This window comes from Cuculus canorus, chromosome 10 (genome assembly GCF_017976375.1).
Source record: "Cuculus canorus isolate bCucCan1 chromosome 10, bCucCan1.pri, whole genome shotgun sequence".
Lineage (NCBI taxonomy): Eukaryota > Metazoa > Chordata > Aves > Cuculiformes > Cuculidae > Cuculus > Cuculus canorus.
This window is the reverse complement of record NC_071410.1, coordinates 10,120,319-10,145,516: the sequence shown is the minus strand read 5'-3', so window position 1 is coordinate 10,145,516 and position 25,198 is coordinate 10,120,319. Positions and strand designations below refer to the sequence as shown.

Here is a 25,198-nt window from a genome sequence, read left to right as displayed (position 1 = left end):
AATCCATCCTGTCCCAGCTCTGGTCTGGCTGCACACAGCAATGGAGATCACTGCCTCGCGTTGCCCAGGCCTGATAAAGGTTTTCTAACACTCCAAAACAAGTCATAGAGAGTTTATTTGCCAGATCTTCAGCATCATGTAGGCCACGGCTTTCAAAGGGCACACAGCACAACCCCAGCCCTGGAACGGCACCAAGGTGAGCTCGCTTGTGCCAGAGCTACCACAGCTGGGTGGGTTTCATATAACCTAGGGGAAACAACCAACCCTGTTCTCTTGCCCAGAAAAGTCACGGATGCCCCAATCCCAGAAGCTGCTCAAGACATGGCTGTATGAAATTCTGAGCAACCTGACCACATGGAAAGTGTCCCTGCCTATGGTAGGGGGTTGGAACTGGATGATCTCCAAGGTCACTTCCCACCCAAACCACGTGCAAGCTCCACACTTACCCAGGATCACTTCTGCCAAAATACACAGCAGTATTAAAACCAAAACCACAGAAAGGAAGACCAAACGCCAGCAGTTCACAAAACTGACAGCAGCACCGGGAAGGCAGCAGAAAACATGCAACGCTGATCAAATCCATCAAACTGGCAAACCAAAGCTTTATTTTTTTGTTTAAAGTCTTTGCTACAGTACCTAGGACTGCGCCTCTATACATAATTAACAATCTTTCCTGAAAGATCTGTATTTGGCACCAGTTTGTATTTACCTCAGACACTTGTGGGGAGGATTAATTTCCAATCAAATTTGGTTTTTCAACAGAACAGGAGCTGCCATCGTGAAGCCAATTAGCTGAGTTATTGGAGAAGCTTAAAAACGAAACAAAACAAACCGAAGTCCTTATCTAAACCAACACATTACAGAGTGCTCCAAAACAGAGATCGAACATTAGAAGGCTGATATAGGCTCGAGTGGTTTATAAAACCTATAAAAAAAGACTACACCAGCAAATATGCCCTTTCAGTCCACACAGTTGAGAAATTAATGCAGTGAACAACACTCGCTAGCTGGAAATCTTGTCATGGGAGAACCACACATATACCAACAGGAGTACCCCAATCAAACGTTAAAACGCTCCAATTCCCAATCGACATTAAAACGAGAAATTCATAGGAAGATTAAATCAATCCATGAAATCGTAATTGGTTGGGCAGTTCAAACTTCCCTCAGCAACCACTATGTCACTCATACACACAGGCTCACGTGTACACGGCTCAATCCCATTCAAATTCCTCATGGAACAGAAGAATCCCAGGCTGTTTCGAGTCTTTCCCTATCATGCAAGAAATAAGTCTGGCTGTGCTTTAATCACCACCTTGTATTACTTCAGCCACAGAGTACCAGGCAGGTTAAGTAGAAATGCACAGTTCTTTAGCTCATCATCTCTGCAGAAGTGTTTAAGAGGCTCAGTTCCCGGAGAGTTCTGGGTGGGCACACAGAGTCTCTCTTCATGCAGATTCACTGGCCTCTACAGGCTTAATCATGTGGTCCGGTTTGTTGCCAGCAGCGTAGTGATCCCACATCTGAAGATAAAGCCGCTCCAGGTCCATTGTGTACTGTTTCGTGTTGAACAAAGGACTGGATATTCTCTGCTTCCAGACTTTGCCACGTATTTTTTTCAGGCTACAAAAAGAGTGAAAGCAGTCAGGAGAGGCTCCAACGCTTCATAATACTGTTTACTTTTCAAAGTACTACCTTCACCTAACCTGGGACAGTCAGAGCAACTGGCTTGAAATCGTCTGTTCCCCCACTTCCACCAAATCCATATTACTGTTTCATCCCTTCATCACTCCTGACAGAGCAAGGCACAACCACTTCAACTCAGAAGAGTTGCTACGTTAATGCATTAACCTGCTACATTATCTGCACTGTGGTAACTTTTCACTGCGCAATTTTAACTTGCAATAAGTGACAAACCGCTTCACCTTCAATGACAAACAAACCAGACAGTGAGCTATGTTGCACTTGTTACCAGGTGAGAGACTGCACGCGAGCAATTTTTTCAGAACAGGTAGCACTGTTACTCAATCAGGAGTGCTGATAAGTTTCATGTTAAAAGTAGAAGCTGAGTTAACTACAAGACAAGAAACCACCAGATGAGGACTGCCCAGCTATCTTCAATACTGAAATATCTGCAAAATTAAAGCAAGTCTCAGCAGTGTGTCCAAAGACAGCACCCTATGTTCTTGCTATTACCACATTACACAGAACAAGTTTGCTTACTATTCCAGATCAGTTCCCAGTTTCACAGCAATGTCCTCATATTCCTGTCTACTTTTTGCAATGAGCTCAAGACAACCCAGGCAAGTGAGCTGGGAGGCAGCAACTCGAGATGCAAGAGTCTCCCCTGTAAAAAAAAAAAAAGCAAGCAGGAGTAAACTTATCATGTAACACATTGCAAAGCGCGAGTTACTTTCCTTCTGCCTTGATAAGAGCCAACAAAGTTTGTAGCGCTTGCTGTTTGTTGTTGAAAAAATTAATAATACTCAAACCCATTTGGTTTGTGTGGGTTCCCTGCTGCCGTACCTGGCATAGTGACCATGGGAGTGCCAGCCCAGAGCACATCCATCCCAGTCGTGTGCCCATTGCAAAGCGGAGTGTCTAGGCAAACGTCAGCCAACTGCCCTCTTCTCACATGTTCTTCTTTAGGGGCAACAGGAGAAAAGATGATTCGGTTTTGGGAAAGACCCAAGTTTTGTGCGTATTGCTGAATATTGGGTTCTCCTACAGCTGGGAAACGCAGCAGCCACAGCACACTGTTTGGAACTCTTTTTAGAATCTGTAACAAAAATAAAGATCCAAGAAGGTAGGTCAGAAACATGTGCTTTTCCAAACAGGAACTTACCACATACCAAAATGAAGCAAAAGGCACGATCATTCAATACATTAATCTTATGAGTTATAAAGCAAGAAAAACATTTTGAGTGCAATAACTAGAACAGTATTTCTAATCCCACCAAAAGAGACAGCAATTCTGAGTAACAGTTCACAGAGCAGTGCTCGGTCAGTAAGCTTTGGGATTTATGATCTCATCTACGTATAGGTCCATGCTGTGGAATACAAGGAAGTTACCCCTCAAGGAACTGTCAGCAATACACTACAAACTGGACCTTGATACCCATGCTTAGTGCTCAGACCTACCAATTTACCAACTGTCAAGGTCAGTTATGATTTGTGCAGACCAGGGAAGCCCAAACTTATTTCACAATGGAGCACCACTACTTAAGCTGATCAAGATGTAGTTTTCCACTGGCCAGAAACACAGATATCAACTAAAATCAACCTAAAAAAATTCTATATTCTGTTAACGCTAAGTCCTGCAACACGGACGTTGTAAGGATTCAAACACCTCAAAGTCAACATTTTCCGCACAACAGGTACAGTTTTAACTTGCATGAAGTTTCTGCTAAGATGAACAGCTATGTTGCAGAAGCTTGACCTTAAATTTCGTGTTAGACACAGACACTCACATTAGCCCACATCTGTAAAGTGGAAGGATCAATCTTATACAGCTGATTGAAGTTGCAGTACACAACAGCATCTTCTGGTAAGCCATACTGAGAGCGTGTAGTAACAATTATAGTGCGTGGAACTTCTTCACCAGTCGCTGCTTTGTTGTTAATCTAATGGGGAAAAATAAAGATAGCTATTGGAACACTGAAATTGCAGGAAACAAGACTACACCCTGTGGAACTGTCCTAAGACACAATGCTGCATTTGTTAGCATCACAAGTTATCTTAAGCTTATCTTTGGCTTTATTATGCAAAAACAAAATTGTCTACTTACCCATAACAAGAATTTAACTGGTATGCGCACAGGCTTGTGGATGCCACAATGTTGCAACCACGAAGGCACAAAACACTGGGCATCTTCATGCCCTTGCTATATTCTCCCTGAAATTCCAAGTAACTGGAATAATTGGAAAGAAGAATCATATAAAGAGGTGTTACACATGGACTCTTCCCCTCTTTAAGGCCACTTCATTTCCTCGAGACCAAAAATGAAATGAAGACTTCAAGGAAGAGTAAAAAAAGTATTCACAAAGCAAAAAGGGTTTGTTTGCTTGTTTTTTTGTGGGGTTTCTTTGTTGGTGGCAGGGGTAGGGTCTGGTTTTGGTTGTTTTTTTATTAAGATGAAAGACAACAGGCACAGAATAGATAGTGCAGACTGAAGATGCAGTCTAATATGTAACTGGTAAGGCTGGTTGTAAGGAAGGAGCTGACAAGGAAATAATGCAAAATGCTGGAAATTACACTACAAGAGTTAAATAATGACTTCCAAAAGAGAATAGATCTTACATCCTTCAAAAAGAGTAGGAATATGCTAATGAAAAACAGCAGAGGATGAAGCTGGGATAATCAGAATACCATGCAGGAGTCTTGAGGATAAGTAAAATGGAAGTATGATGTTTAGTTATTCTCTTTAAATAATGACCGGAAACTGTGGGACCAAAGACAGATAAAAACTTGCGTACAGATGGGGCAAGACAGATACTTAGGGCCTTTTTCTTTATATATATATTCATATATATATTTTACACACATACATTATTTAGCCCAGTGGCAGTGCAGCAAGCTAAAGCTAGCGTGCTGTTGACACAACTGATGTGACTGTCGCTGACTTCGTTAAAAGATGCACAAGATAACTTAGTTCAACAAGAGTTGGTAAAAGTGCTACTTATCCAGGTCACTGAGGAGACTTCAAAACCACAATATACAGTACTCTTTGACCTATGCCCAAAAGTAGCTGATATCAAGTTAGAACAAGCACAAAGAAGGGTCACATTAGTGCGATCATAAGACAGAAAACCCAGTTTAGAAGTGCACGGACAGAGCTGAGACTGTTTCATCTTGGTGATAAAACAAAAATTCTCTCTTATTCTCAGAGGACAATTCCAGAAAACCACGCTAATTAGCTTACTGACCAAACCTGTTACCTACGGAAAGTCTCATCTGTGAACAATGGAATTCAAGAAGAAACCAAGGCATGATGTTATGGGTAGAGCAGTGATGATAAAAGGTCTCAAAATAAGATAAGAATCTCCTGAAGAACTGTGAACTGAATAAAACCCACAATCAAAAGAGTTAGGCCAATGTCAAAGTATGGTATTTTTAAAAAGGAAGAACCATTCTGCCATGGAAGAAGTATTAAACAAAACCAGTGACTGTCACTATCACTAAAACCCCAACAACTTTCAAGCAGCAAGAGGTGGTGGTATGATGCACAGCTCTGAAAGACAGAAGGAGATGCATAAACATTGCTGAGATACAGTGGAATAACTTTGCCTGTACCACCCAGCATTTTTTTTTCTAAAGGACAAACACAGCTGCACCTGGGTAACAGCTCAGAAATAAAGGCCCTGTGGTCTGCAGGCAATGAGCAAATCTTGCCTTCAAATTCTGAACCAAGTGTTTTGTTCATGCAACAAAATTACATTTCTTTGATACTTCTTGATATAAGCCCTCTATCTCTAGGGGAAACATCATCTTCCAGTGCCTCTGTGACTTCTAAACACATTTGCCAGTTTCCTTCAGTATGAGAATTAAATAAATCCACCTGACAGAAGACAAATGTTTGCTTGGAGGTTCTTCTTCCCTATGTTCAAACACACAGACAAAAATACCATAAAACCGAAGAGGACAGCATCTTGAAGTGCCTCACCTGAGTAGTTGCTAATCCATTACTGATGTTGAATCCATTGATAGTTATCTGAATTTGCCCACGATTTATCATCTCAATCACAGCTTCTGCAATCGTGTTCATAGGAATGACTGGCATACTGAGGGCGGCATTGCCATCTGCATTGTCACAACTGTCGGGACACTTCATCTAAGATAAAGCACGTCAGCATCAGAGAAAGTACCAGCTGCAGTCCCCAAGACCAAACACACAAAGGAGTGGCCCTCACCTTAACAATCTTGACATCGGGGAGGCTGTCAAGGAAAGCCTTCAAGTCAATGCCATTCAAAACAATTCTGTTGTCATAAATGTGGCCATTGGACTTGAAATCAATGACTGCTTTTTTCTGTTAAAAAAAGTTTAAGAAAGTTACAATATTGTTTACCAAGTCCTATACTAAGTGCCATTTTAGAAAGACAGCTATGGAAAACACCTGCTTTTCCCATCCTACCTTCCTGCTTACCTTCAGATGTGGGAACATGTTGGCATGGTCTCCAATAAAGAAAGTGTTTGGCATGTAAGCTAATTTCTCTGAATACTGCTCAGCCACCTCAACTGGGGAAGTTTCTTTATCCGTGATGATATAATCCATGAACAACGCCCCACTGGTTCCAGGGTACCCTAGCCACATCGCCTAAAAAAGAAGAAAGTAAGGCTCCAGCCCCAGGTGCACTGCAAAAGTAAAGGAACTTAAAAAAAAAAAAAAAAAACCCAACACATTTTAAGTTAAATTTTCCACCTACAGATTCAAGTGCCTTCTTGTGCTTTATCAGCTGAAGAGCAGCCACTAACCCCAAACTTTCACTGCCAAGGCAGTGAACATTTCAAGGATATTCCAGAATTGATCTCACAAGCAAAAGGCTGAAGTATCCAACTACACGCGGCGACAGCCAGGAACGCCATCCATCAGTGACTACAGCTTCTCTTAGCTAAGCCAGCTTCTGCAGCCTAGAGACTAACTCTGATTCAGGCTTCTCCCATTCTCCTTCCAGAGGCAATTTCAGAAAACCCTGATTGAAAATAACTCTTGACAGCAATTCCAACTTATTCTAACTAGGATTTCTCTAAGTCTAAACAGATTAACACACAACATCTCATTTCCACAACTGCTTCAAATACCCTTTCTTTGTTCTCACTAACATAAGAGAGACATGAACCTCACAGAATTAAGGAGTTCTCTTTCAGGACACACTGAATCACCCATAAAGCACCCATAAATCTAAACTACTCTGCTTCAACGGAATGATCGTATTTGCCCCACATATGCTAAGCCCTAAAAAGTCTCTCTTGCTTATTGATCAACATGAGCCTTCAACATTTTTTCCACTCTGCCAGAAGGAAAAAAAATAAACCCCAAACCACAATTCTTCCTACTCACAAGTGGGGTTTTTTTGAGACAGAGTTCCAACATACCTGAACAGGTGCTGGTCTCAGGGCAAATAATTCATTTCGTGCTCCTTTGGTGTAACCATTCATATTAATGAGAATGTGTATCCCATCTTGATGGATGCGGTCTGCTGCTTTTCCATTACATGGTATCTGAAAAATACATACATACAGAAGTAATAGCTATTTTTTTTATTCAGTCTTTCAGTAATAAATATGGGTCACTGCCAGTGTACCAGAAGACAAATGTCAACCACGTAATTTAATTTAGAATCATAGTATCACCAGCTTGGAAGGGACCCACTGGATCACCGAGTCCAACCATTCCTAACACTCCCTTAAAACATGATAGAATCATAGAATCACCAGCTTGGAAGGGACCCACTGGATAAGGTAAGACTTAAATCTCATTACTCTTGACTTTACAGAGGTTAAAGTCCTCAACTCTACGAAAAAAAACAAACCACCCATTAAGCCAAGAAAATGTAAGTTTGCTGGACGCAGTAGGAGCAGTTGCTGACAGCAATTCTAAGTGTGATACTTGAAGATTGCCTCTGCACACCTGAATCAAGGTGTGATACCCAGCACTGCCAAGCTCAGCAAGTCATGCAGATAAATATGACAAATGGACCACAGAAGAAACTTCATGCAACACCGAAACTGCTTCAGTTCTTGGCTAAATAAAAACTAAAGAAATGCAGAACTTCACACAAGGTAGTACCAATGAAGCCTTCGAAATTACGTCTCTCTTCCTGTCTAGTACTGAAAGGTAAACAATTTTTAACAGTTGTAAATACCTCAAAGAATTAACTATGTATGTAGTCGTTATCTACAAGCAGATAAAAGAAAATATTTGATAGGTGTCTCTAATGCAGCAGCAAAACAAAAGCCACAGGCTGGAAACCAAGGATATACGAACCAGAACAGCCCCACTACCGCTCCTGCAAGGCTCACCAATGGTCAAAGCTCATGCAGGGCCAGTGGTAGATTCCCAAACCAAGGCAATACAGAGAGATTACCTCAAACTGAAGATCAAGAGTAAGCCAATTACCTCCTCTGCAGCTAGTGCTGATGCTGACTCACTCCACAATTAATATGCACCATGGAAGTACTTCATTTTTTCATAAAAGGAAAGCTACTTCACATTTTATAGCATGGTAAACACACGCACACAAGCGGACATATCTCTGAGTGGGCAAGAAACCAAACCCCCATCTTAGCTCCACTTTCAGGAAGTTCCAGTGCTAATGCAAGAGATCACAGCAAATGATTCTACCTGTTTGACCCTCTTGCACCAATCTCTAGGAGTTGCACTGTAGACTAAAAACAGAAGCCTCAAAAATTTTTAAATAAGAAAGCCCAGCACTGCTCTGAGCAAAGGAAACAATTTTCCCAAGACATCTGTTAAGTGCAACAACAAATATGCAATTGTTGCTATGTTTTACTATGACCCAGGGCTTTCAACACAGCTGCAAAAGCAGGGGCAATGGATGGCTTTTCACAAGCATAATTGAAGCTCATGATCCTTAAGGAACATTTTAAAGGATCAACCTCACAAGAAATTAATTTCCAAGAGCAATTCTACTGACATCAATTTAATGATTTACTTATGAGAGCAGGTTCTAAACAACATGATGAGTTTAAAAACTATGTACAAGTTTCATCTATCACTTAATCTGGAACTGTCCAGGTGCCAATCCAGTTCCATTCTTCATGCACATTGACTATCCCATGTAATTTTAGGGGTTTGCCAGGTATCTTGAGATAGCATAACAACTCCTTGACTTCTTTATATACTTTAATCCCCATCAGTTTCCACATGGAACTTAAAAAAAAAAACCTCAAACCACCTGTAAATCTTACCAGAACAGCCTTTTGACAAAGGGGTAAAATCTCTCCATCAATCATTAAGTCTCTGTCCTGCTGGAGTAAAGCAAGCTTAAATGTATTTGCAGTTGTGGTATCTTGAGTTACCCAAGACGGCTATCTTAAGGATCTAGCAGAATAGCTATTCAATTTGCTAACATTACTTTTTAACCACAGAGAGGTCACACAAAAACCACTGCGTCCTGGCTAAGGCCTAACACCAATACATTTACAAACTGCAAAATTCTGAAGACTAACATGAGCCTAATTGCAGGAATAATTGCAACTAAAAATCTCAAACTACAGGCTGATCTCTCTCTTCATTTAGGTTTGTTGAAAGGTTGACACACCAGAAGAGCTCACCTGAGATAAGTCAACAAAATGATTTGCTTCAGCCATCACTTTTACACGGAAGTTGGTACCATCATCAGGACTCAGAGCATAACAGAATACCTAGAATAAGAGGCACCAAAATCTGATTATCTGCAACTGCCAACAAATTAACTTCGCTATAAACATATGGTATTGCAATATTAAATTACATTAGCAGAAGTACATAATTTCATACAAATTACATTTGTGTGGCACGTAACAGTTGAGAAAGAAGTCACAAAAAAAGGGGATTTGGGAATTTGACACATTTTGCACCAGGCCTTGGTTTTACTTGGTTCTGGTGCTAGAACACAGCACTGCACCTAGGACAGACACGTATACAAGGTCCTCATCAGCGCAAGGTGAAGTAATTCCAATAAATGGACTTGCATAAGCATTCAGTTCTCTAAGAGCGCCTTTTACAGGCACCTTTCATTTTGCAATCTCTGAGAATCATCATTGTGACTCTGGTGGAACAGGTAAGCTAAGCCTCAGGGAAGCTTCTTAACAGATTCTTTAAACAGTGACTAGTTCTCTCCAACTGAGAAACAGCAAATTTAGCTGACAAACTCAAGGCTGACAGGTGAAAGGAACAGGCATCTCTAGCTAACCTAGGACATACAGATACAGAACCAATATGCAGAGAGTTTATTATCTTGCATAACTGAAACACGGTTTTCGCTATAACAGATAACTTCTATTCATTATTTACATTAACCTCTGTAGAGGTTTTTAAATTCAGTACAAGACTGTCCTTTGTCCTGAGCCAATTCAAGGCTAAATGATGCTTTCTCACCACATCCCATGTACTCAGACCACAAATTTAGTTGTTTCATGAAAAAAACTGCTTCATAGTCAACACTTCTGGTAACGATTCAAGCAAGCAGCTTTGCCACAGGATTTCAGACTACAAAGACTTAACGACCAGGAAAATCAAGAAGGTATGAGAGAAAAAAAGCCCTTAAATGAATCTAAAAGATTAATAAAATACACTTCTTCAAGAAGGAAAGGCTTACAACCCCTTGCAAAGAAAAGCAAATTCTCATGTCTTGGAGAACAAGGACTTAAAACTGAGGCATTTTAAACAGTAACTGGGAATCAGTTTTATTTACAGCCTCAATCCATTATCACGACAGCCAAATAAATATAGATGTGAATGACTTCAACACTGACGAATTGTACACTCTCCCACTGGACTAAGTGTGGCATATCATTTCCTTTTGAAAAAGCAGCAGCCAGACCAATCTCAATCCACGTTTGTGACTCAGGTGCCCCAGAGAAAAGTACACATTTAAAAAAACCCACAGCAGCAGAGAGCTAACAAAAACCAGATGCACAGCTATAAATCAGAAGTGACCATACAGCAGCAGCTTGATGTTCAAGGACATCCCCTCAAAGAACAGCAGCTGAAGCTTACGAAAAGTTTTCCATGGGCCACAAATCCTACCTACAGCAATTCCAAGGACAAGTATCTAATTTGCCTTTCTTCATGTTGGTAAAGGATGACTCAGGCCAAAGGACACTTCAACCCATTAAAAAAAGCCTGCTAACAAAAAAGAACACCCTAAAAAAAAAAATGTGCCCTTCCCTAGTTTACCTGCCTGCAACAAGAAGGAAGGGCCACTTACAGCCATATTTACAGCTTTAAGCATGCCATTTACATTTTTACCTCAAATTTTTCTGGGTTATGCATGCCTGGGATTGACTGCATTAGGTGTGAGGTTGGATGGTTTCCAAAATCAGAGCTCACATAGCCAATACGAAGTCGACCCTCACTGGCCTTCAAATCCTTGGGATGTTCATACGGTGGCTTGTGAAGAACGTTAATCTGTCAAGAAAACATACACAACTGTTTATAAATTCAGGAACCAAACCCAAATGCTGAACAGAAGGACAAAACTACCCCCATAAAACCATGGAATTAACCTTATCACACAATCGAGTAAGTGGTCTGTGAGCATCTCCTGTTTCAAAGCTGCATTATACATATCCCATTGGAGCCAAGTGTTACATTCACAAACTGTTACAGGATGTCACATACCTTAATTCAGCCAAATAAAGACACCACTACTCAGTGACTCAGAAACCTCACCAAGGCTAACGTTAACTATTAGATTTTCAGTAGGAACAGTCAAAACCACGAAGCACTCCGATCACCAGTGGCCTGTGTAAAACTTCCTACCTTGTCCAAACACAAATTTCCATGTCTCTCAGCAATAGCCTTCCTAAAACTGTGAGAAAGGGGATACAGCATGCTATGATGTGGGTGGACAGAAGGCAGTCTGTTTTTCTCCAGCTGATCGGCTACAATGCTAACCAGCTTCTTCATTCTTTCATCATAGTCTGTCCAGTCACAGACAATCTAGAGAAAGGAAAAATTACAAGAATATTAGGACAAGAGCTTTCTTTCTACATGAGGAATTTCACAAGTAGAAACTAATGCTTCTTCCAAAAATAGAAGTGAGAGCTTCAGTAATTACAGTTGACTACTGCATAATCTTATCTTCTGATTTGACACTGAAGTCTACTCTTCACATTTAAATTAGCAATCAGTTGAGGTGATCAAGCTTAGCATTTGCTGCAAAGGAACCCTAGGAATTACAAATGAAGTTTCATCTTCCTCACCTGCAAACAGTGGGCCAAGTTGCAGTAGGCATCTGGGAAATCAGGTTTCAGTTTCAGAGCAGTGCGGTAAGAGGCAATGGCTTCTGGTATATTCCCTGAATCCTGTGAAGGCACAGAAATGAGTCAGCAGATAAAAATACACTCAGGGTAAGTACTCACAGTGCCCCACCATGCTCAGAGTGAATCATCCGCATGTGCTACCTTGTGAATAGAGGCCAGGTTGCTGTGGGCATCAGCAAATGCCGGGTTTATCTGAATAGCACGGGTGTAGCACTGGAGAGCTCCTTGAACATCTTGCATTTCCTTCAAAGTATTTCCCATATTAGAATAAGCATCTGCAAATGTGGGGCTGATTCTGAGAAATAAAGATAATGTATGTCATGAACAACAAAAGCTCTTCCTCATAAACCATAGCCATACTCAGACTTTTTGGGTTGCGAAGCAACCATCTGAATTAAAAAAACACTACTCTAAGTCACTTTCCATATAAATCTATGGCAATTTCCTGTTCTGGAAGACTGGGACTATTACAGATAGCATCCATTTACCTAATAGCCTCCTTGTAATGCATCAGAGCTTCCTGTAACTTCCCTTGCTGTTGCAGAACACTTGCTAGATTTGAATGTGCAGCAGCAAACTCTGGAAACACCTGGAAGAAAATGAAGTAGAATCTGTCTCTCAAATGCCCTGAGTAAACCATATTAAAAAAATACTTGCACATTTCTTACTCTTCTTTTCTATGGCTCAGGTCTCTAAGCAGTGTTCCTGCACTTATGACCAAAGAGGGGAAAAAAACTAGACTATTGTTGTATTACACATTCCCAACTTGAATTCCCCACCTCTCCCTTGCCACAGTCAACTGTACCTCAAGAGCCTTCCGATAAAGACGGACAGCTTCCTCAATATTCCCCTGTTCTCGTTTGATGTTTGCTAGATTGTTGAGAGAATCTGCATGAGTGGGACAAAGTCGAAGAGCTGTGTTGTAGCATTCTTCTGCTTCTACCACCTTCAAAACAAGAGATATTGCTAATACAGCAATATTTGTTGTAACAGTACTGTTTATCAGATGCCATTATACAAGCACTTTTAACAGGTTCAAGGTGAATTATTCTTCCTTGTGAGTAACGAAATGAGGGTAACATCCTAGTTGAACAAAATCAGTGAGACCGCGTCCAAAACAAACATTTGCTGTACTTCTACAAATGTTAAAAAAGAAAAGAAGTGCTCCTTACACTGCCCTTCTCCTTCAAGGCATTGGCCAAGTTGCAGTAGGCATCAGGGAAGTGGGGTTGCAGTTCAATGGCCCTCCTGTAAGTGTCTATCGCCAGGTCTATTAGTCCTTGCTCATAATACACACAGGCAAGGTTGCCATGCACAACTGCATGGTTTGGACTCAAACTCAAGGCTCGTAGATAAGCTGCTACAGCTCTGTAACAAGAAAAAGAAGGTAAACAATCACCCACAGAGCAGCAGCTATGTTTATCTTGATCATAAAAACAACAAATTTCAAGGGATGTGTGACATTAACACACAACCCTGTCCTGGGAAGTGTCACTGAAAACACAGATCAGTACTGCCCGAATTAAAATACCAGTCAAGGGACAAATTACTATTCTGGATGTTATTTTAAAGCCATGCTCAATGACTGCCAGGCCAAAAGAAATACTTTGTATAACAGGAATGTTCCCCTCCCACCTGATGCTGTACAGTGATCAGTAATTCTGGAAAAAAAGGTAAAGCTTTTGTCTACAGTTTGGGTTTTTTTTTTCCCCAAATGCTCTTCATTACTAGGATAAACACAGGAATTTTGCTCCATTTCCCCCTCCTAGTTTATTATACAATTGTAACAATCTAAACAATACATCATTACACATTTTTATTCTCTCCTCTAACCTAACATGTGTTACGCTCTGCTTATGCTTCACACTTTGCTTCGTTTAAACACAAGATCTTTATTTCTGTAGTGCTGTAGGAGCACATAATTATCTGATGCATTCAATTCAGATTCCTGAAATAATGGGAATAGTATACAGAGTAAGTAAATTCTCAAAAAAGTAATGTCAAGTCTATAAGTATGCGGAAATGTCCCCGTTTGGGCAATTAATTTGTGGCTAAAACAGATTACTGATTTACACTGTGGACAGTAGAGTCACTTAGAATTATTAACCCATTCCCTGCAAGCTTTTATTACATCTGGAGCCACAAACCACAGCTACCAGAAATTATAACCCAGCTAACAGATGCACTATGGTGCATTGCACACAAACACCACAGCCTGCATCTTGTTGCAGAAACACAAAATTCACGTATCAAAATAAGTCAGTTCACAAGGACAGCTGCAGTGCTGCAACCCCATGCAATAACACAGTGACGACGCAGAACAAATACAGAATATTCAATCAGATGCTGAGTGAATTTCAACATTTCAGCTTGCCTTACAGAGAAGCGAGAATTTTACAAGAGACACTTGCAGATCATGTCCTGAAGCACATAACGAAAACTGAGAACTTGAGCATTCATGCCTTTCTGGGACACTTTTATCTTCACCCGTATCCAATCTTGATTTCAAATCAATTTTCAACAATACTGTTTTTAAAATTTTACTAAGTACAGGAAAGTAACTTAAAGGAACACATCCCACATGATTATTTTTTTTACCCCAGTAACTTGCTCTGTATGAATGTCAAAGTCATTTGCTTGCTTAGCTTATAGCAGAAGTCTTTATTATACTGTCCAAAGAGATTTTACATAATTTGTATCTTGATACACCTGACAAGCCACCAACAGAGCATCAGTAGGTATCTGCTTACCTGTCAAATATTCTTGCTTCCTTCAGGACATTTCCCAGATTGATATAAGCATCCAAAAAATTTGGGTCAAGTGTTACAGCCTGAAAATATTTTTTAAGTAACAGTTTTGAGCATGAAACACAGAAACATTGCTAAGAAACCTAGTTTGAGTTTTTTGTTGTTTTAAATTTGACACACCCAAATCTGTAAGCATGGAGACTTTATCAATACCATAGTAAGGGAGGAAAACTAAAGCTACATAAATCAATCACAGTATTCAAGTTATGTATTTGTAGAAACGACAACATAAACCACCTTGAAATGTACTCATGTGCCTCCCTAGTCAGTCACAACTACTGCAGAATAAAGTGTTAAACATTTATTTCCTGTTAGGCTGATCATACTTAACATTCCTGCCTACCCATGCTATGCTGTCTTTAATTTAAGAAGAAAAGCCTAAAATAACCCGATTCCTTAATCTACCAATAAATAAGACAAGATTTTAAAACTGTAGCAGCCCAGGAAAACAGCAACACATGAGCATGAAAAAACCAAATACATCATTGTGTGCAGGGAAAATTCAGTAGCCATTTACCTAAAACATTTTCACTCCCTTCACAACTAATTAAATGCAAAAAAACTTAAGAATCAATAAAGTTACAGAAGATGCAGTATTATACTACATGTATTTGACAAGCCACGCTCTTGGAATGGTTCTCAGGGGAACTATTGTTTCCAAATTAAAATACTTCATAATCTATCACTGAACAGACACAGATCCAAGCCAATCCTGAGCAGTTAAAATTATTTTTGTAGGTCTGAAGGTCATAATTAGCAGAAAGAAACTGTCCACTACATCTTAAACCCACTTTTAGGTCACTTTAGACTTAAGAGATGAGTACAAACTAAATTAACATGCTAACTAGAAGGCACTAGACAAGTAGTAAATTACATCGATCTAGAGCGGTTTGAAACAATAGCAGTGAAAAATAATCCCAAAGAGGAAACAGAAAAGGAAAGAGTTTGTCACTTAAAACTGTTCTCCTCAGTTACTCAAAGGACTGTAATACCTAAAACAAAATCACAATGGAACATGATTTTAAGCAGAAAGTTTTTTCTCCCTCTCACACAAAACCCATGGAAAACATTTATTCCCACTGAATCAGATTTTTATAAAAAAAGTATTCTGTAAAGGATTGTAAATTAAATATTTTAACTAACAGGATTTTAACTAACAGGACCATAAGAACTTCTCAGCTAATCAAAATGTTTTGTTTTACAAATGCAGACACTTCATCAACGTCTACATGCAGCAGGCAACCATGTATACATAAAAATCTAGCAGCAAAGCTGACTGGCTTAGATAGTTACCTTTTCAAAGTGATGAATTGCAAGCCAAATTTCTCCTTGGGCATTGAAAACACAGCCAAGATTACTCCAAGCCACTGCAAAGTTTGGTTGAGTCTCAATTGCCTTTAAGTAACAGGCCTTGGAACAGTTAAAGAAGAGAGATACAAGGGAAGGGGAATATTTGTAAAAAGAAAAAAATGAGAAAAAAAATTTGTTAGTGTGCATTCTCTAACCAGCCAAAAGTGACCCTGCAGTATAGGCTAGCTTGCGCGAGAACTAATGCGCTGCAAACTGTTGTTGATCCTGCGCCAGCGCAAACCAAAACCCAGGTGCAAGCCCACCATTTTTCAGTTATGCTGTTATCAAGGTAACACACCTCTAGACACCAGGTCAGCACAGACATCGTTTTGGAAATAACGTAAAGAGTTGAAGTGGAAATATCTGCCACCCGTAAGTGCACTAAAAAAAAATGCAGTGTAAATAGAACTTAACTGTGAAATAAAATCAGTAAATAGTGAAATATTCTAAACGAGGTAGAAATTACTTAAAAACAAAAAAACTACTGAAAAAGGTTAAGGCATTCTTCAGTTTTAATCTTCCTTGTCAAGGTGCCACACCAAATCCACATCTTGTTTCCCAGTTTCTTCAAACAAGTTCAATCACCTGCAGCTTCAAAACCTCAAATGACAGGATTGCATGAAGGTTTAGGTCCCTGTAATGCAAGCGCAAGAAATCGCTGCGCATCCTAACCAGCACGGCGCCACGCTATCGCTGCGAACTGCTTTGCTCTATTGATTGCCCCTAGGTCCAGTGAACGGCCAACCAGAATCATTAATCTACCAGACAGGCCTGTACAGAAACTCGCATGTTAAATTTGATATCTGGACTCTAAATGCGTTACAACCCAATTTTATCCAAAAGGCTTCAGCCTGGAGCTTGGGCAGTCACCCAACCAGAGATTAATCATCTAGTCAACCGTTCACCAGGGCTTAATCGCACGCAATGCGCGTTACCGCTGCGCAGCCTTTGCGCTACTGCAGGATCACAGCGCATCATCAGAAGAGCAGAACGCTGCAATCCAAACAAAGAAGAAAAAAGGAAAAAAATGAACAACCAGAAGAGTTAGAAGCTTTTACTATTAACTATCTCCAATTATTTCTTAAAAAAAATATTTTAATTTACTTTTACTTTACTTCTTTGAAAGAATTTGTGGCTACTAATATAATATATTCTTACATTACTTGCTTGTAATTAGATATTTTAAGCTGTTTCTGAAGCCACAAGACAGAAGATTCAGGCATGGAGGCAAATGGTTTTGCTGTGGCAGTTACAAACCCGTTACCATATTTCTCATCATGTGACTTTTCGGTGCGTTCCTTGCTGGAAGAGGAGGAGGAGGTGTGTGTCTGCCCTAGATCCAGGCCTCGAGCTCCCTTCAGCGAGGCACCTTACGCATGGAATAGGAGGTTTCACCCACCTGAAACCTTCTAAATACAATATCAGTGGTGAAAAACCAAAAACAAGAGAGAAAATAAAACAAGATCATTAGTAAGAGTTCAACAAAGCAATTGCATTTTTTTTGGATATGTCTTAACACATGGGAATGAGGACAATCTGTCTGTAACAAGGGAGACATGCAGAAGGGAGAGGGTTAATCAGGGCAATTGCATACAGCAGGGATTTTTTTTTTTTTTTGGAAGAAAGGCTCCGAAATATCTACAAAGAAATTAAATTTTAGTTCAAACTGTAAGGAATCTGCTGGCTTGATCATTCAAATGGACTGATAACCAAAGAAACACATTGCAATTTACTCAAGATGTTTTTCCTCCTTTATTAAGTTCTCACAGAATGGAATAACACTTTCAAACTAGGTGTGTCCAGAGCTCTGAAACAAAGAAGTCAGCAACCTACGGCAGGCGCAGTGTCTTGGCCTATACCAGTCACACTAAAGCTGCAGTGAAGTGCAATTAATGTTAGCTGTCCGCTTGGTGGGCTGAGAACCAAGTTTCTCGAAGACTGTTCAAACTCTAAATTCTGCTACAAAATATTTTCAACCTGGATCTGACCAAATCAATTTGTCTGCCCTAGGACTGTATGCACATCCAAGTTGCTGAGAGAAATCAAAACAGCAATGAACTTTGAACCTGCACTCCCCTTACCCCGTATCGATCGTAACCCTCCCCAAATGGTGCTGCAGCCAAACAGACAGCTACGCTGTTCATACACTCCACTTTTTAGCATGCGCGTGGGGCTTGGAGCGACAGACGTGGAGGCCAGAGTGTTTCCCATTTCTCCACACTCCTCACCCCTGCAGCGCGGACGCGCAAGGTGGCTTGTAACAACATCATTTCTTTGTATAATCCAAGTTTTAACATGCCAAGAATTTTAAACTCATCTTGGTGTTCGAATTCTCAGTTTAGGAAACACAAGACTGCTAGAAGCCACCTTTCCACTACAGCAAGTTTTCTTTCGATCAGTTCATTTCCAAACAAACCAGCCTTGTCCTTCCGATTTCTTTATTTTGGGGAAGGGAGAAAGGGAAGACATGAAGATATTTGGGGTTTCGCATACTGCAGCTATTGATCATTTAGTAGCCTTTCTTCCACTATCAAGGGAAGGGAAAAGTTAAAAGAATAAAAATCTTTAAAAGCCAATATTACAAGGTAACATTTGGATAAGTTTCTTCTCCACTTACAAGTCACAAAGGACTTTAGAAGAGCAGCATTTTCAATAGCACCTGCATCATACAGGGTTCTCGAGCTAACCACAGGCTCTCTGCTTGGCACCAGCAGGCAAGCCTCAGATTTGAAGGACTGTTACTTATTTCCAGATAAGAGCATGATGAAGCCCCTGCCCAATACTTCAGAATGGTATCAGATAGTCTAGTTCAGTAGAGAGGCTTGGTAATGTTCCATTTCTTGATTTAAACCAACTTTTAAGCATGGACATGCCATATCTTGCCCTGCAACTACTCTGGGTGTTTCAGTGCCTTCAGTTTTCAGCAGTTTCTCAGACTGTCTGTAGATCAACGCCGATTTGAAGACTTGGTGCAAAGTTCAAGTTTTCAAAACACTGACGTTTACATGTATTCTACCCAACACCTACCTTGGCTTCTTCCAAGCGACCCAGGGCTTTGAGCAGGTTCCCCAGGTCACTACGAACACAGTACAAGTCCTGAAAAATCGAAGTCACACTATCAGCTTCAAGATCTCAGACACCCCAAAGGTGTTCACAGAGAACTTGGCAATGGAACACCCCAGTCCTCCACAGCATATTTTAAAACCGTAATATCACAAATCCTTTACATTACAAATGTAAATTGTTTTCCTTGACCTAACACTGCAACCAACAGATGATTGCACTTATTCTAGTACTGTAAAAATACAACCAATTTCAGTCTATAAATGAAAAAAAAATAGTGCTTTTGTAAACCAGTCCACGGGGAAATCTTGACCAAGGAAACTCTTGTCACCATGAAATTTCTGATTTTGTGATAAAGTAATAGCTAATGATTTTTCAAGACCTTACGTTCAGCGGTGCTCTCGCTGCAATATGTTCTCTTAAAGCGCACAAAGCCAAATATGATATTCACTGAAATTTCTGACTTTGGAGGGGCAGGGGGAACCACAATTCCTTGCTTTTCCGTTATCTCAATAATACAGAGAAGCATGTTATCAGCAGCCTTTACTGTGCTGCAATATAAAACTTTATGACCGAAGCCTATCAAAGATCCTGAAGGAAAGTATCAACTAGATCATTAAATTTATGGTGTACAGGCTAGAGAGAACGGTTATCACTTGTTTCTTCTTTGAAACCTGCCATTTGCGTGCCCTGGGACAGCAGTAAAGTATGAAGTAGTTCTATAAAACAGTGTTACTTACAGGGTTGTACTGAAGGGCAGACACGTATGCTTGCACTGCTCCTTCCATATCACCGGCAGCTACCAGCGCAGCAGCCAAATTAATATATCCATCAATGAAATCTGGTTTGAGGCGTAGCGCGTGTCTATAATGTTCAATTGCTTCTTGTAGCTGTCCACGTTCCTTGTATACATTGCCTAGATTTGAGTAGGCTTCGGCCAACAGTGGATTCTGTTTAATGGCCAAAGTACTGAAGTGAGCAGACCTGAAGAAAATTAGACAAGTTAGCGAAAAAAAAAAAAAAAAAAACCCACTCTTGACTTTCACTCTTTGCCTGTTTACCCAGTTACTCAAGAAACGTTCATAGTTAAGTGGGACAAATATAAAGCCAACAAAACTGGCCCAAGAGCTGTCTGGTATGTTTAGCTGCTTCTAGCTTCAGCTTTCATCCCGCCTGTTCCTATTTGAGATTCTACTGAAGAAAGGCAACTCTCATTTACAGTTTGCAGGGTTTGAGTTGCCTCACCGAACCCAAGACCAGTGCAGTTGGAGAAAACTTCCTGTGAAGCTCCTTCAAACATCTATATGCTTTAAATCATATTCCACTCGATATCCTCTTCAAGAAGCAGGACACAGCTGACAGGTGTTGACATAAAATTCTGTTGTACCCTCCCCCATTTTAGTTTCCCATACCTGAACTGTTCCTACAACTTCATTAAGGGTCTATACAAAATAAGTATTAGTCAAAAGTTCTTATTTCCCTCACCAGCAGACACGATTTTACAGCTAGAAGAGGTGAAGTTCAAAATGCTTGAGGCACAGAAAACAAGGCGAGGAACAAGCAAGCAGAAAGAATATAGAGGCAACTATCAGATGACAAAAATCCTTAATTACATATGCCATTTTGCACCAATCAGTCCCGTAACTTAAAAAAGAGAACAAAACCACCACAACACCCCTCCCCCATACTGCAGGTGGAATAAGTAAAGGAATCCCTTTCTCTACACATATAAATATCCCAAATACACATACATCTGGGTGACACTCTGATGTCATAGAACCACCAAGTGGGAAAAGACCTCTCAGATCATAGAGTCCAACCATATTGATGTGTACAATATTAAAATAACATGAGAATAATGTTTGTTCGTCTGTTGCTAGTTGTGAAGCTAGCAATTCCGATTTGTATTTCCCTAACAAAGTTAAAAAAATGAACATTATTTCTGACCGGTCCTTACTGCTGCCATGATCAGTATTTGCGTTAGTGATATAAAAGAAGAAATGAATGTTAGGATAGAGCTTTGTCAGGTACGCTAAGTGCTGCTAAAGGTGCAAACTAAAGGAAGCATGACAGAACACCTCAAGTCTCCTACCTGTCCAATCTGCGACACTGGAAATGAATGGACGATAGTAATAAAAGCACTCCAGTATTATCAGGCTCTTGTCTCCAAAGCTGCATGCAGTGTCTCTCTGCTGCTTCAAAGTCTCCTGCCTGATACTCACGATGAGCCAACTCCGCTAACCCTTGGAAGGAAAGCATACGTTTCGTTGGTTCTGGAGAATCACCAAAACATTTAAGGGGGGAAAACAAAAAGTTAGATAATGGGAACAAAACAAAACAAAACAAAAAAACAAACAACACAAAACAAAGCAATGTAAAATAATAATTAAAAAAATAAAGAGTACACAACTGAAGGATGAACATGTTTGAAATCACATAAAACACTACAGCACTTGGCAGTTTGAACCCTTAGATCTTCATGCCTCAACCTAAAACTATGACACTTCCAACATTATCTGTAAAAGTCCACGTCTTCAGTGGCCAATAACAGAAAACACACAGACTGTAATGACTGTGAGCATTTGTAAAGCAATCATTTTCCATTAACTTGAAAAATATTTAGGATCCCTGACCTGATATTGTACTTTGGTTAACAGCAGTGAAGTGCTGCTAACAGAATAATGCCTCCTCACTCTCCCCCAAGACTAAATCTCACGCTTTGCAGTACTAAAAACAACTTCTAAAAACTTAACAGGGAAAAGAAGGACAGCAGATAAAGGCTTCAAAGGACTTGAACAAAAGAAAGTTTTGCTGTGCCAGCAGTAAAAACTGTTCAAAAAAAAAAGGCAGAAATGTATAACGTTCCTTGAATCCTCTACACTCCTACATTCTCTATAACACATAAAAATTCCTTCATAAAAAATCAGGCCCCAGAACAGTATCTGACAAGAAACAAACACAGACTACGATGATTACGAAACTGGGCTACAGAAGGAACCACTGAACAGGAGTGTACAAGAGAGGAGTTATTGCTTCTGGAAACACAGCTGGAACAGGAGCAACAAAACAGCTTTAATATTTAAGATACAATTGTGGAAAACAAAATACTACAAAACAACCTTATATATTATAAGTAAATAAAATTCCTAACAAAGCATGGTTCTGTATTAAAATACAGATAAGTGCAGCTTCGAAAAAAGCACGATTCATCTTAGAAAGAAGTGCTGTCCTTCAAATTCTGCCTTTATAACCAATGACTTACTACAAATTACTGCAAGTATCTCATTTTCCAGTACTCTGCAGTCACTTAATTCCATTCATGAAACATTTTCGATCTGGAACCACAGAGTGCTAAAATTTTGAAATAAAATGAAACTGATAAAATTCTCCTTATACAAGGAGGCACCTCAGCACCCACGTACACATATTTTGCAGTTAGGTTGCACAGAAATTCTCCGAGACCCTTTAACTCTTTGGTGACAACCAGGGAGATAAAAGGTACAGAGTTATCACTCAGGGTTTATTTTATGAAATTGGGATTTATGTACATTTTAATTATTTCAAAATCACCTTTCTAACACTAGCAGGTTTTGGAGGTAAGATTGCAAATGCAACGTGACTTAACTGAACTTGTTTTTTCAGAGAGTCTGTCAGTGCTAACTTTTAACTCTTTCACTGTAAAATGGAACTGGCAGAGCTACTGGCTTTGGGATAGTTGACAAATTACCAACCAAGTACCTTCAGCCAGGCTGGATTCCCATTTTCTAGGTGCCTAGCTTAGTGTTTTTCCAAACTCTGACTAAAGGAAAAGAGAACTTCAATACCTGGTTAGACTTACAGACAATGAACAGATAAAACCATTCTTCAACCCAACAACATCAGCACCGTTTAGGACAGCCCAAGGTGTAGACAGTAACTACACTGGAGCATCAACACACTGTTCCACACTCCCATTAGCAGCCCCGCAGGCTCATCCCCACAAGCAGCCCCTGTATTCTCAGGTTCTGCTAATGACACCAAGACAGGGGGGCCAGAGAGAAGGCAGAGCGCAGCCCACGGACCTAAGGCAATAATTTCTTCCTCAAATAAATTTCAATGACATTATTAAATTTCAAAGCTGCAGGGAAAAAAAAACAAACCAAAAAAGCAACCCAAAAGTTTAGACTTAATTTCTTATCATCACTTGGAAAGAAGCGTCCAACTCTTATCTAAATGCTACATTTCACCTACTTAAGCAAGAAGTGAAACTCAAGCTCCAACTCCCAGGGCAAGAGAGAAGGCAGTACAGAAATACCTGGGAGTAAGAACTGCTAACAAACTGCAACAAATTCAGTGAAACACCAAAATTTTCTTTCAAGTCTCTTCACAAAAGACTCCCCCAAGAAGAGAAAAAGCAAACCGATCCCTCGGCACAAACCAGCCAGTCATGTACTTGCAAACACGTGTTTCAGCAACCATCCTGAAGAGCCGACTTAATAGCAGAAGTGGGCAGCTCTACCTCACAAAATGGGCTGAGCTGCTAATGGAAGATATGTTCTACAATCCAAAGAACCCATAGCACAGCCATCAATGGTTGTTCACTTAAATCATTTCTAAAGAAAACAATTCCAGTGAAGACTCACAGCTGGAAGAATCCCTTATCAAGTCCTGCAGACATGAATTTACCTACCTAGGCTAACTTGTACTGCGTGCTTTGACTGTGACCTTGGAAAAAACCCGGCACGTGCTTTAACAATGACCTTTTCTGAGACTTCCATAGAATACGAGCCACATGAAAACCTGCATGGAACTATCACAAAGATACCGGTGGACAGTTTTTCCCCAGGAACAACATCCTAAACACGTGCCATAGTCTCACACTCAACCTGACACTGAGACAGGACCTAGGCCCAAGGCAGGAGCATGTGCCACCTTCACGTGGAAGGTGGCGGTGACACAGCGCACAGGACTGCCCCCAGGCAATATTTCCTCCTCCACAGACCAAGCCACGAGGCGGATGCCGCAGCCTGACTGACTGGACACGCAGTTCTAGCCCAGGAGCAACGAAATACCGTACTGCAGCAGCGAGCCTCTCCACCTCCACTTCCCTTCCATCCCCACCCCTGCACCGCTATCCCAGCTTTTTCTCCACAGAGCCTATTTTTTCCTACTTTCCCCAGAAATCGCTTCAGCTTCTCCTACTCCTCTTTCCCTCCGGTTACACGAACCCCTGAGGAGCTGGGGGACAAACCCGTGCCGTCCTTCCATCTTTTCAGTAAGCAGGACACTTCTTTTTATTGCTCTACAGGGAACGTGAAAAGCTGGGGGATAAAACCATGCTAGCCTCCCATCTTTAGATAAGCAGAATACTTATTTTTCTCAGACTACAGCGAACGTGAAGAGCTGGGAGACAGAGCCCTGTTATCCTTCCACCTTTTCATGAAGCAAAATATTTATTTTTTTTCTCGCTCTACGGGGAACGAGAAAACTGGGGAACAAAGCGGCGCTGTCCTTCTCTCTCCCTCCTCTCTCCAGCCCAGGATCCGCGAGTCAACGCGGGGAGGCCCTTTCCCAGCCGGATCCGGCCCGGGCAAGCGCCCCCCTCAGCCACAGCGCGTTTCAGGCAGGTTTTTACCTTCCTGCGTCCTCTAAAAGAAAAACGCAGCCGCCTGTCAGCGGCCCGGGGGGGGGGAAGGCGGCACAAAGGCGGAGCCGCCGCTTCTGGAAGGTTCTTGCGGGGCCAGGCAGAGGCAGCGCTCAGGACCCCGCGGCCCCGGCCCCGTTACCGGTACCTGTGCTGTCGGCCACGTTCCCCACAGAGGTCGCCATCGGGCTCGGGGGCCGGCGAGGCGCTGGCGGCGGCAGGAGGGGCGCGGAGGGGCGCGGGGCCGGGCCGTCCACGGCCCTGATGCGCTGAGGCGGCGGCTCCCGAAATGGCGGAGGCACCAAATGGCCGCACGGCCGCTGCCGGAACTACCTCTCTCCGGGAAGTAGTGCGGGCGGAGCCGGC

At 41.1% G+C, this 25,198-nt stretch overlaps 1 protein-coding gene across 6 annotated transcripts; it reads right to left on the bottom strand.

Annotated features, from left to right (window-relative positions):
- Positions 1-578: 578 nt before the first annotated feature.
- Positions 579-25,198, bottom strand: OGT (O-linked N-acetylglucosamine (GlcNAc) transferase). Of its 6 annotated transcripts, none has more exons than XM_054075889.1 (23): positions 24,981-25,190; positions 21,302-21,482; positions 19,950-20,193; positions 19,174-19,242; positions 16,090-16,206; positions 14,740-14,819; positions 13,162-13,357; positions 12,795-12,935; positions 12,478-12,578; positions 12,131-12,284; positions 11,930-12,031; positions 11,487-11,666; positions 10,974-11,132; positions 9,296-9,385; positions 8,930-8,986; positions 7,094-7,219; positions 6,144-6,314; positions 5,910-6,026; positions 5,663-5,830; positions 3,471-3,623; positions 2,527-2,779; positions 2,224-2,347; positions 579-1,623 (listed from the first exon to the last, which is right to left on the bottom strand). In XM_054075889.1, exons 1-23 carry the CDS (start codon positions 25,015-25,017, stop codon positions 1,449-1,451), a joined length of 3,195 nt encoding a protein of 1,064 aa, XP_053931864.1. In that variant the 5' UTR covers positions 25,018-25,190; the 3' UTR covers positions 579-1,448. The 6 variants fall into 6 exon arrangements, 5 of the variants coding, with proteins under 5 accessions (XP_053931864.1, XP_053931865.1, XP_053931866.1 ...); XM_054075890.1 differs by having other exon boundaries at positions 21,302-21,452; positions 24,981-25,189; XM_054075891.1 differs by lacking the exon at positions 8,930-8,986 and having other exon boundaries at positions 24,981-25,187.

Coding starts and splice junctions, on each gene's coding strand:
- OGT (XM_054075889.1), bottom strand. CDS start 25,017: ATGGCGACCTCTGTGGGGAACGTGGCCGACAGCACAG. Junction 14,820..16,089: donor CAATTCATCACTTTGAAAAG/GTAACTATCTAA, acceptor AAATATTTTCAG/GCTGTAACACTTGACCCAAA. Junction 6,027..6,143: donor ACATGTTCCCACATCTGAAG/GTAAGCAGGAAG, acceptor TTTTTTTAACAG/AAAAAAGCAGTCATTGATTT.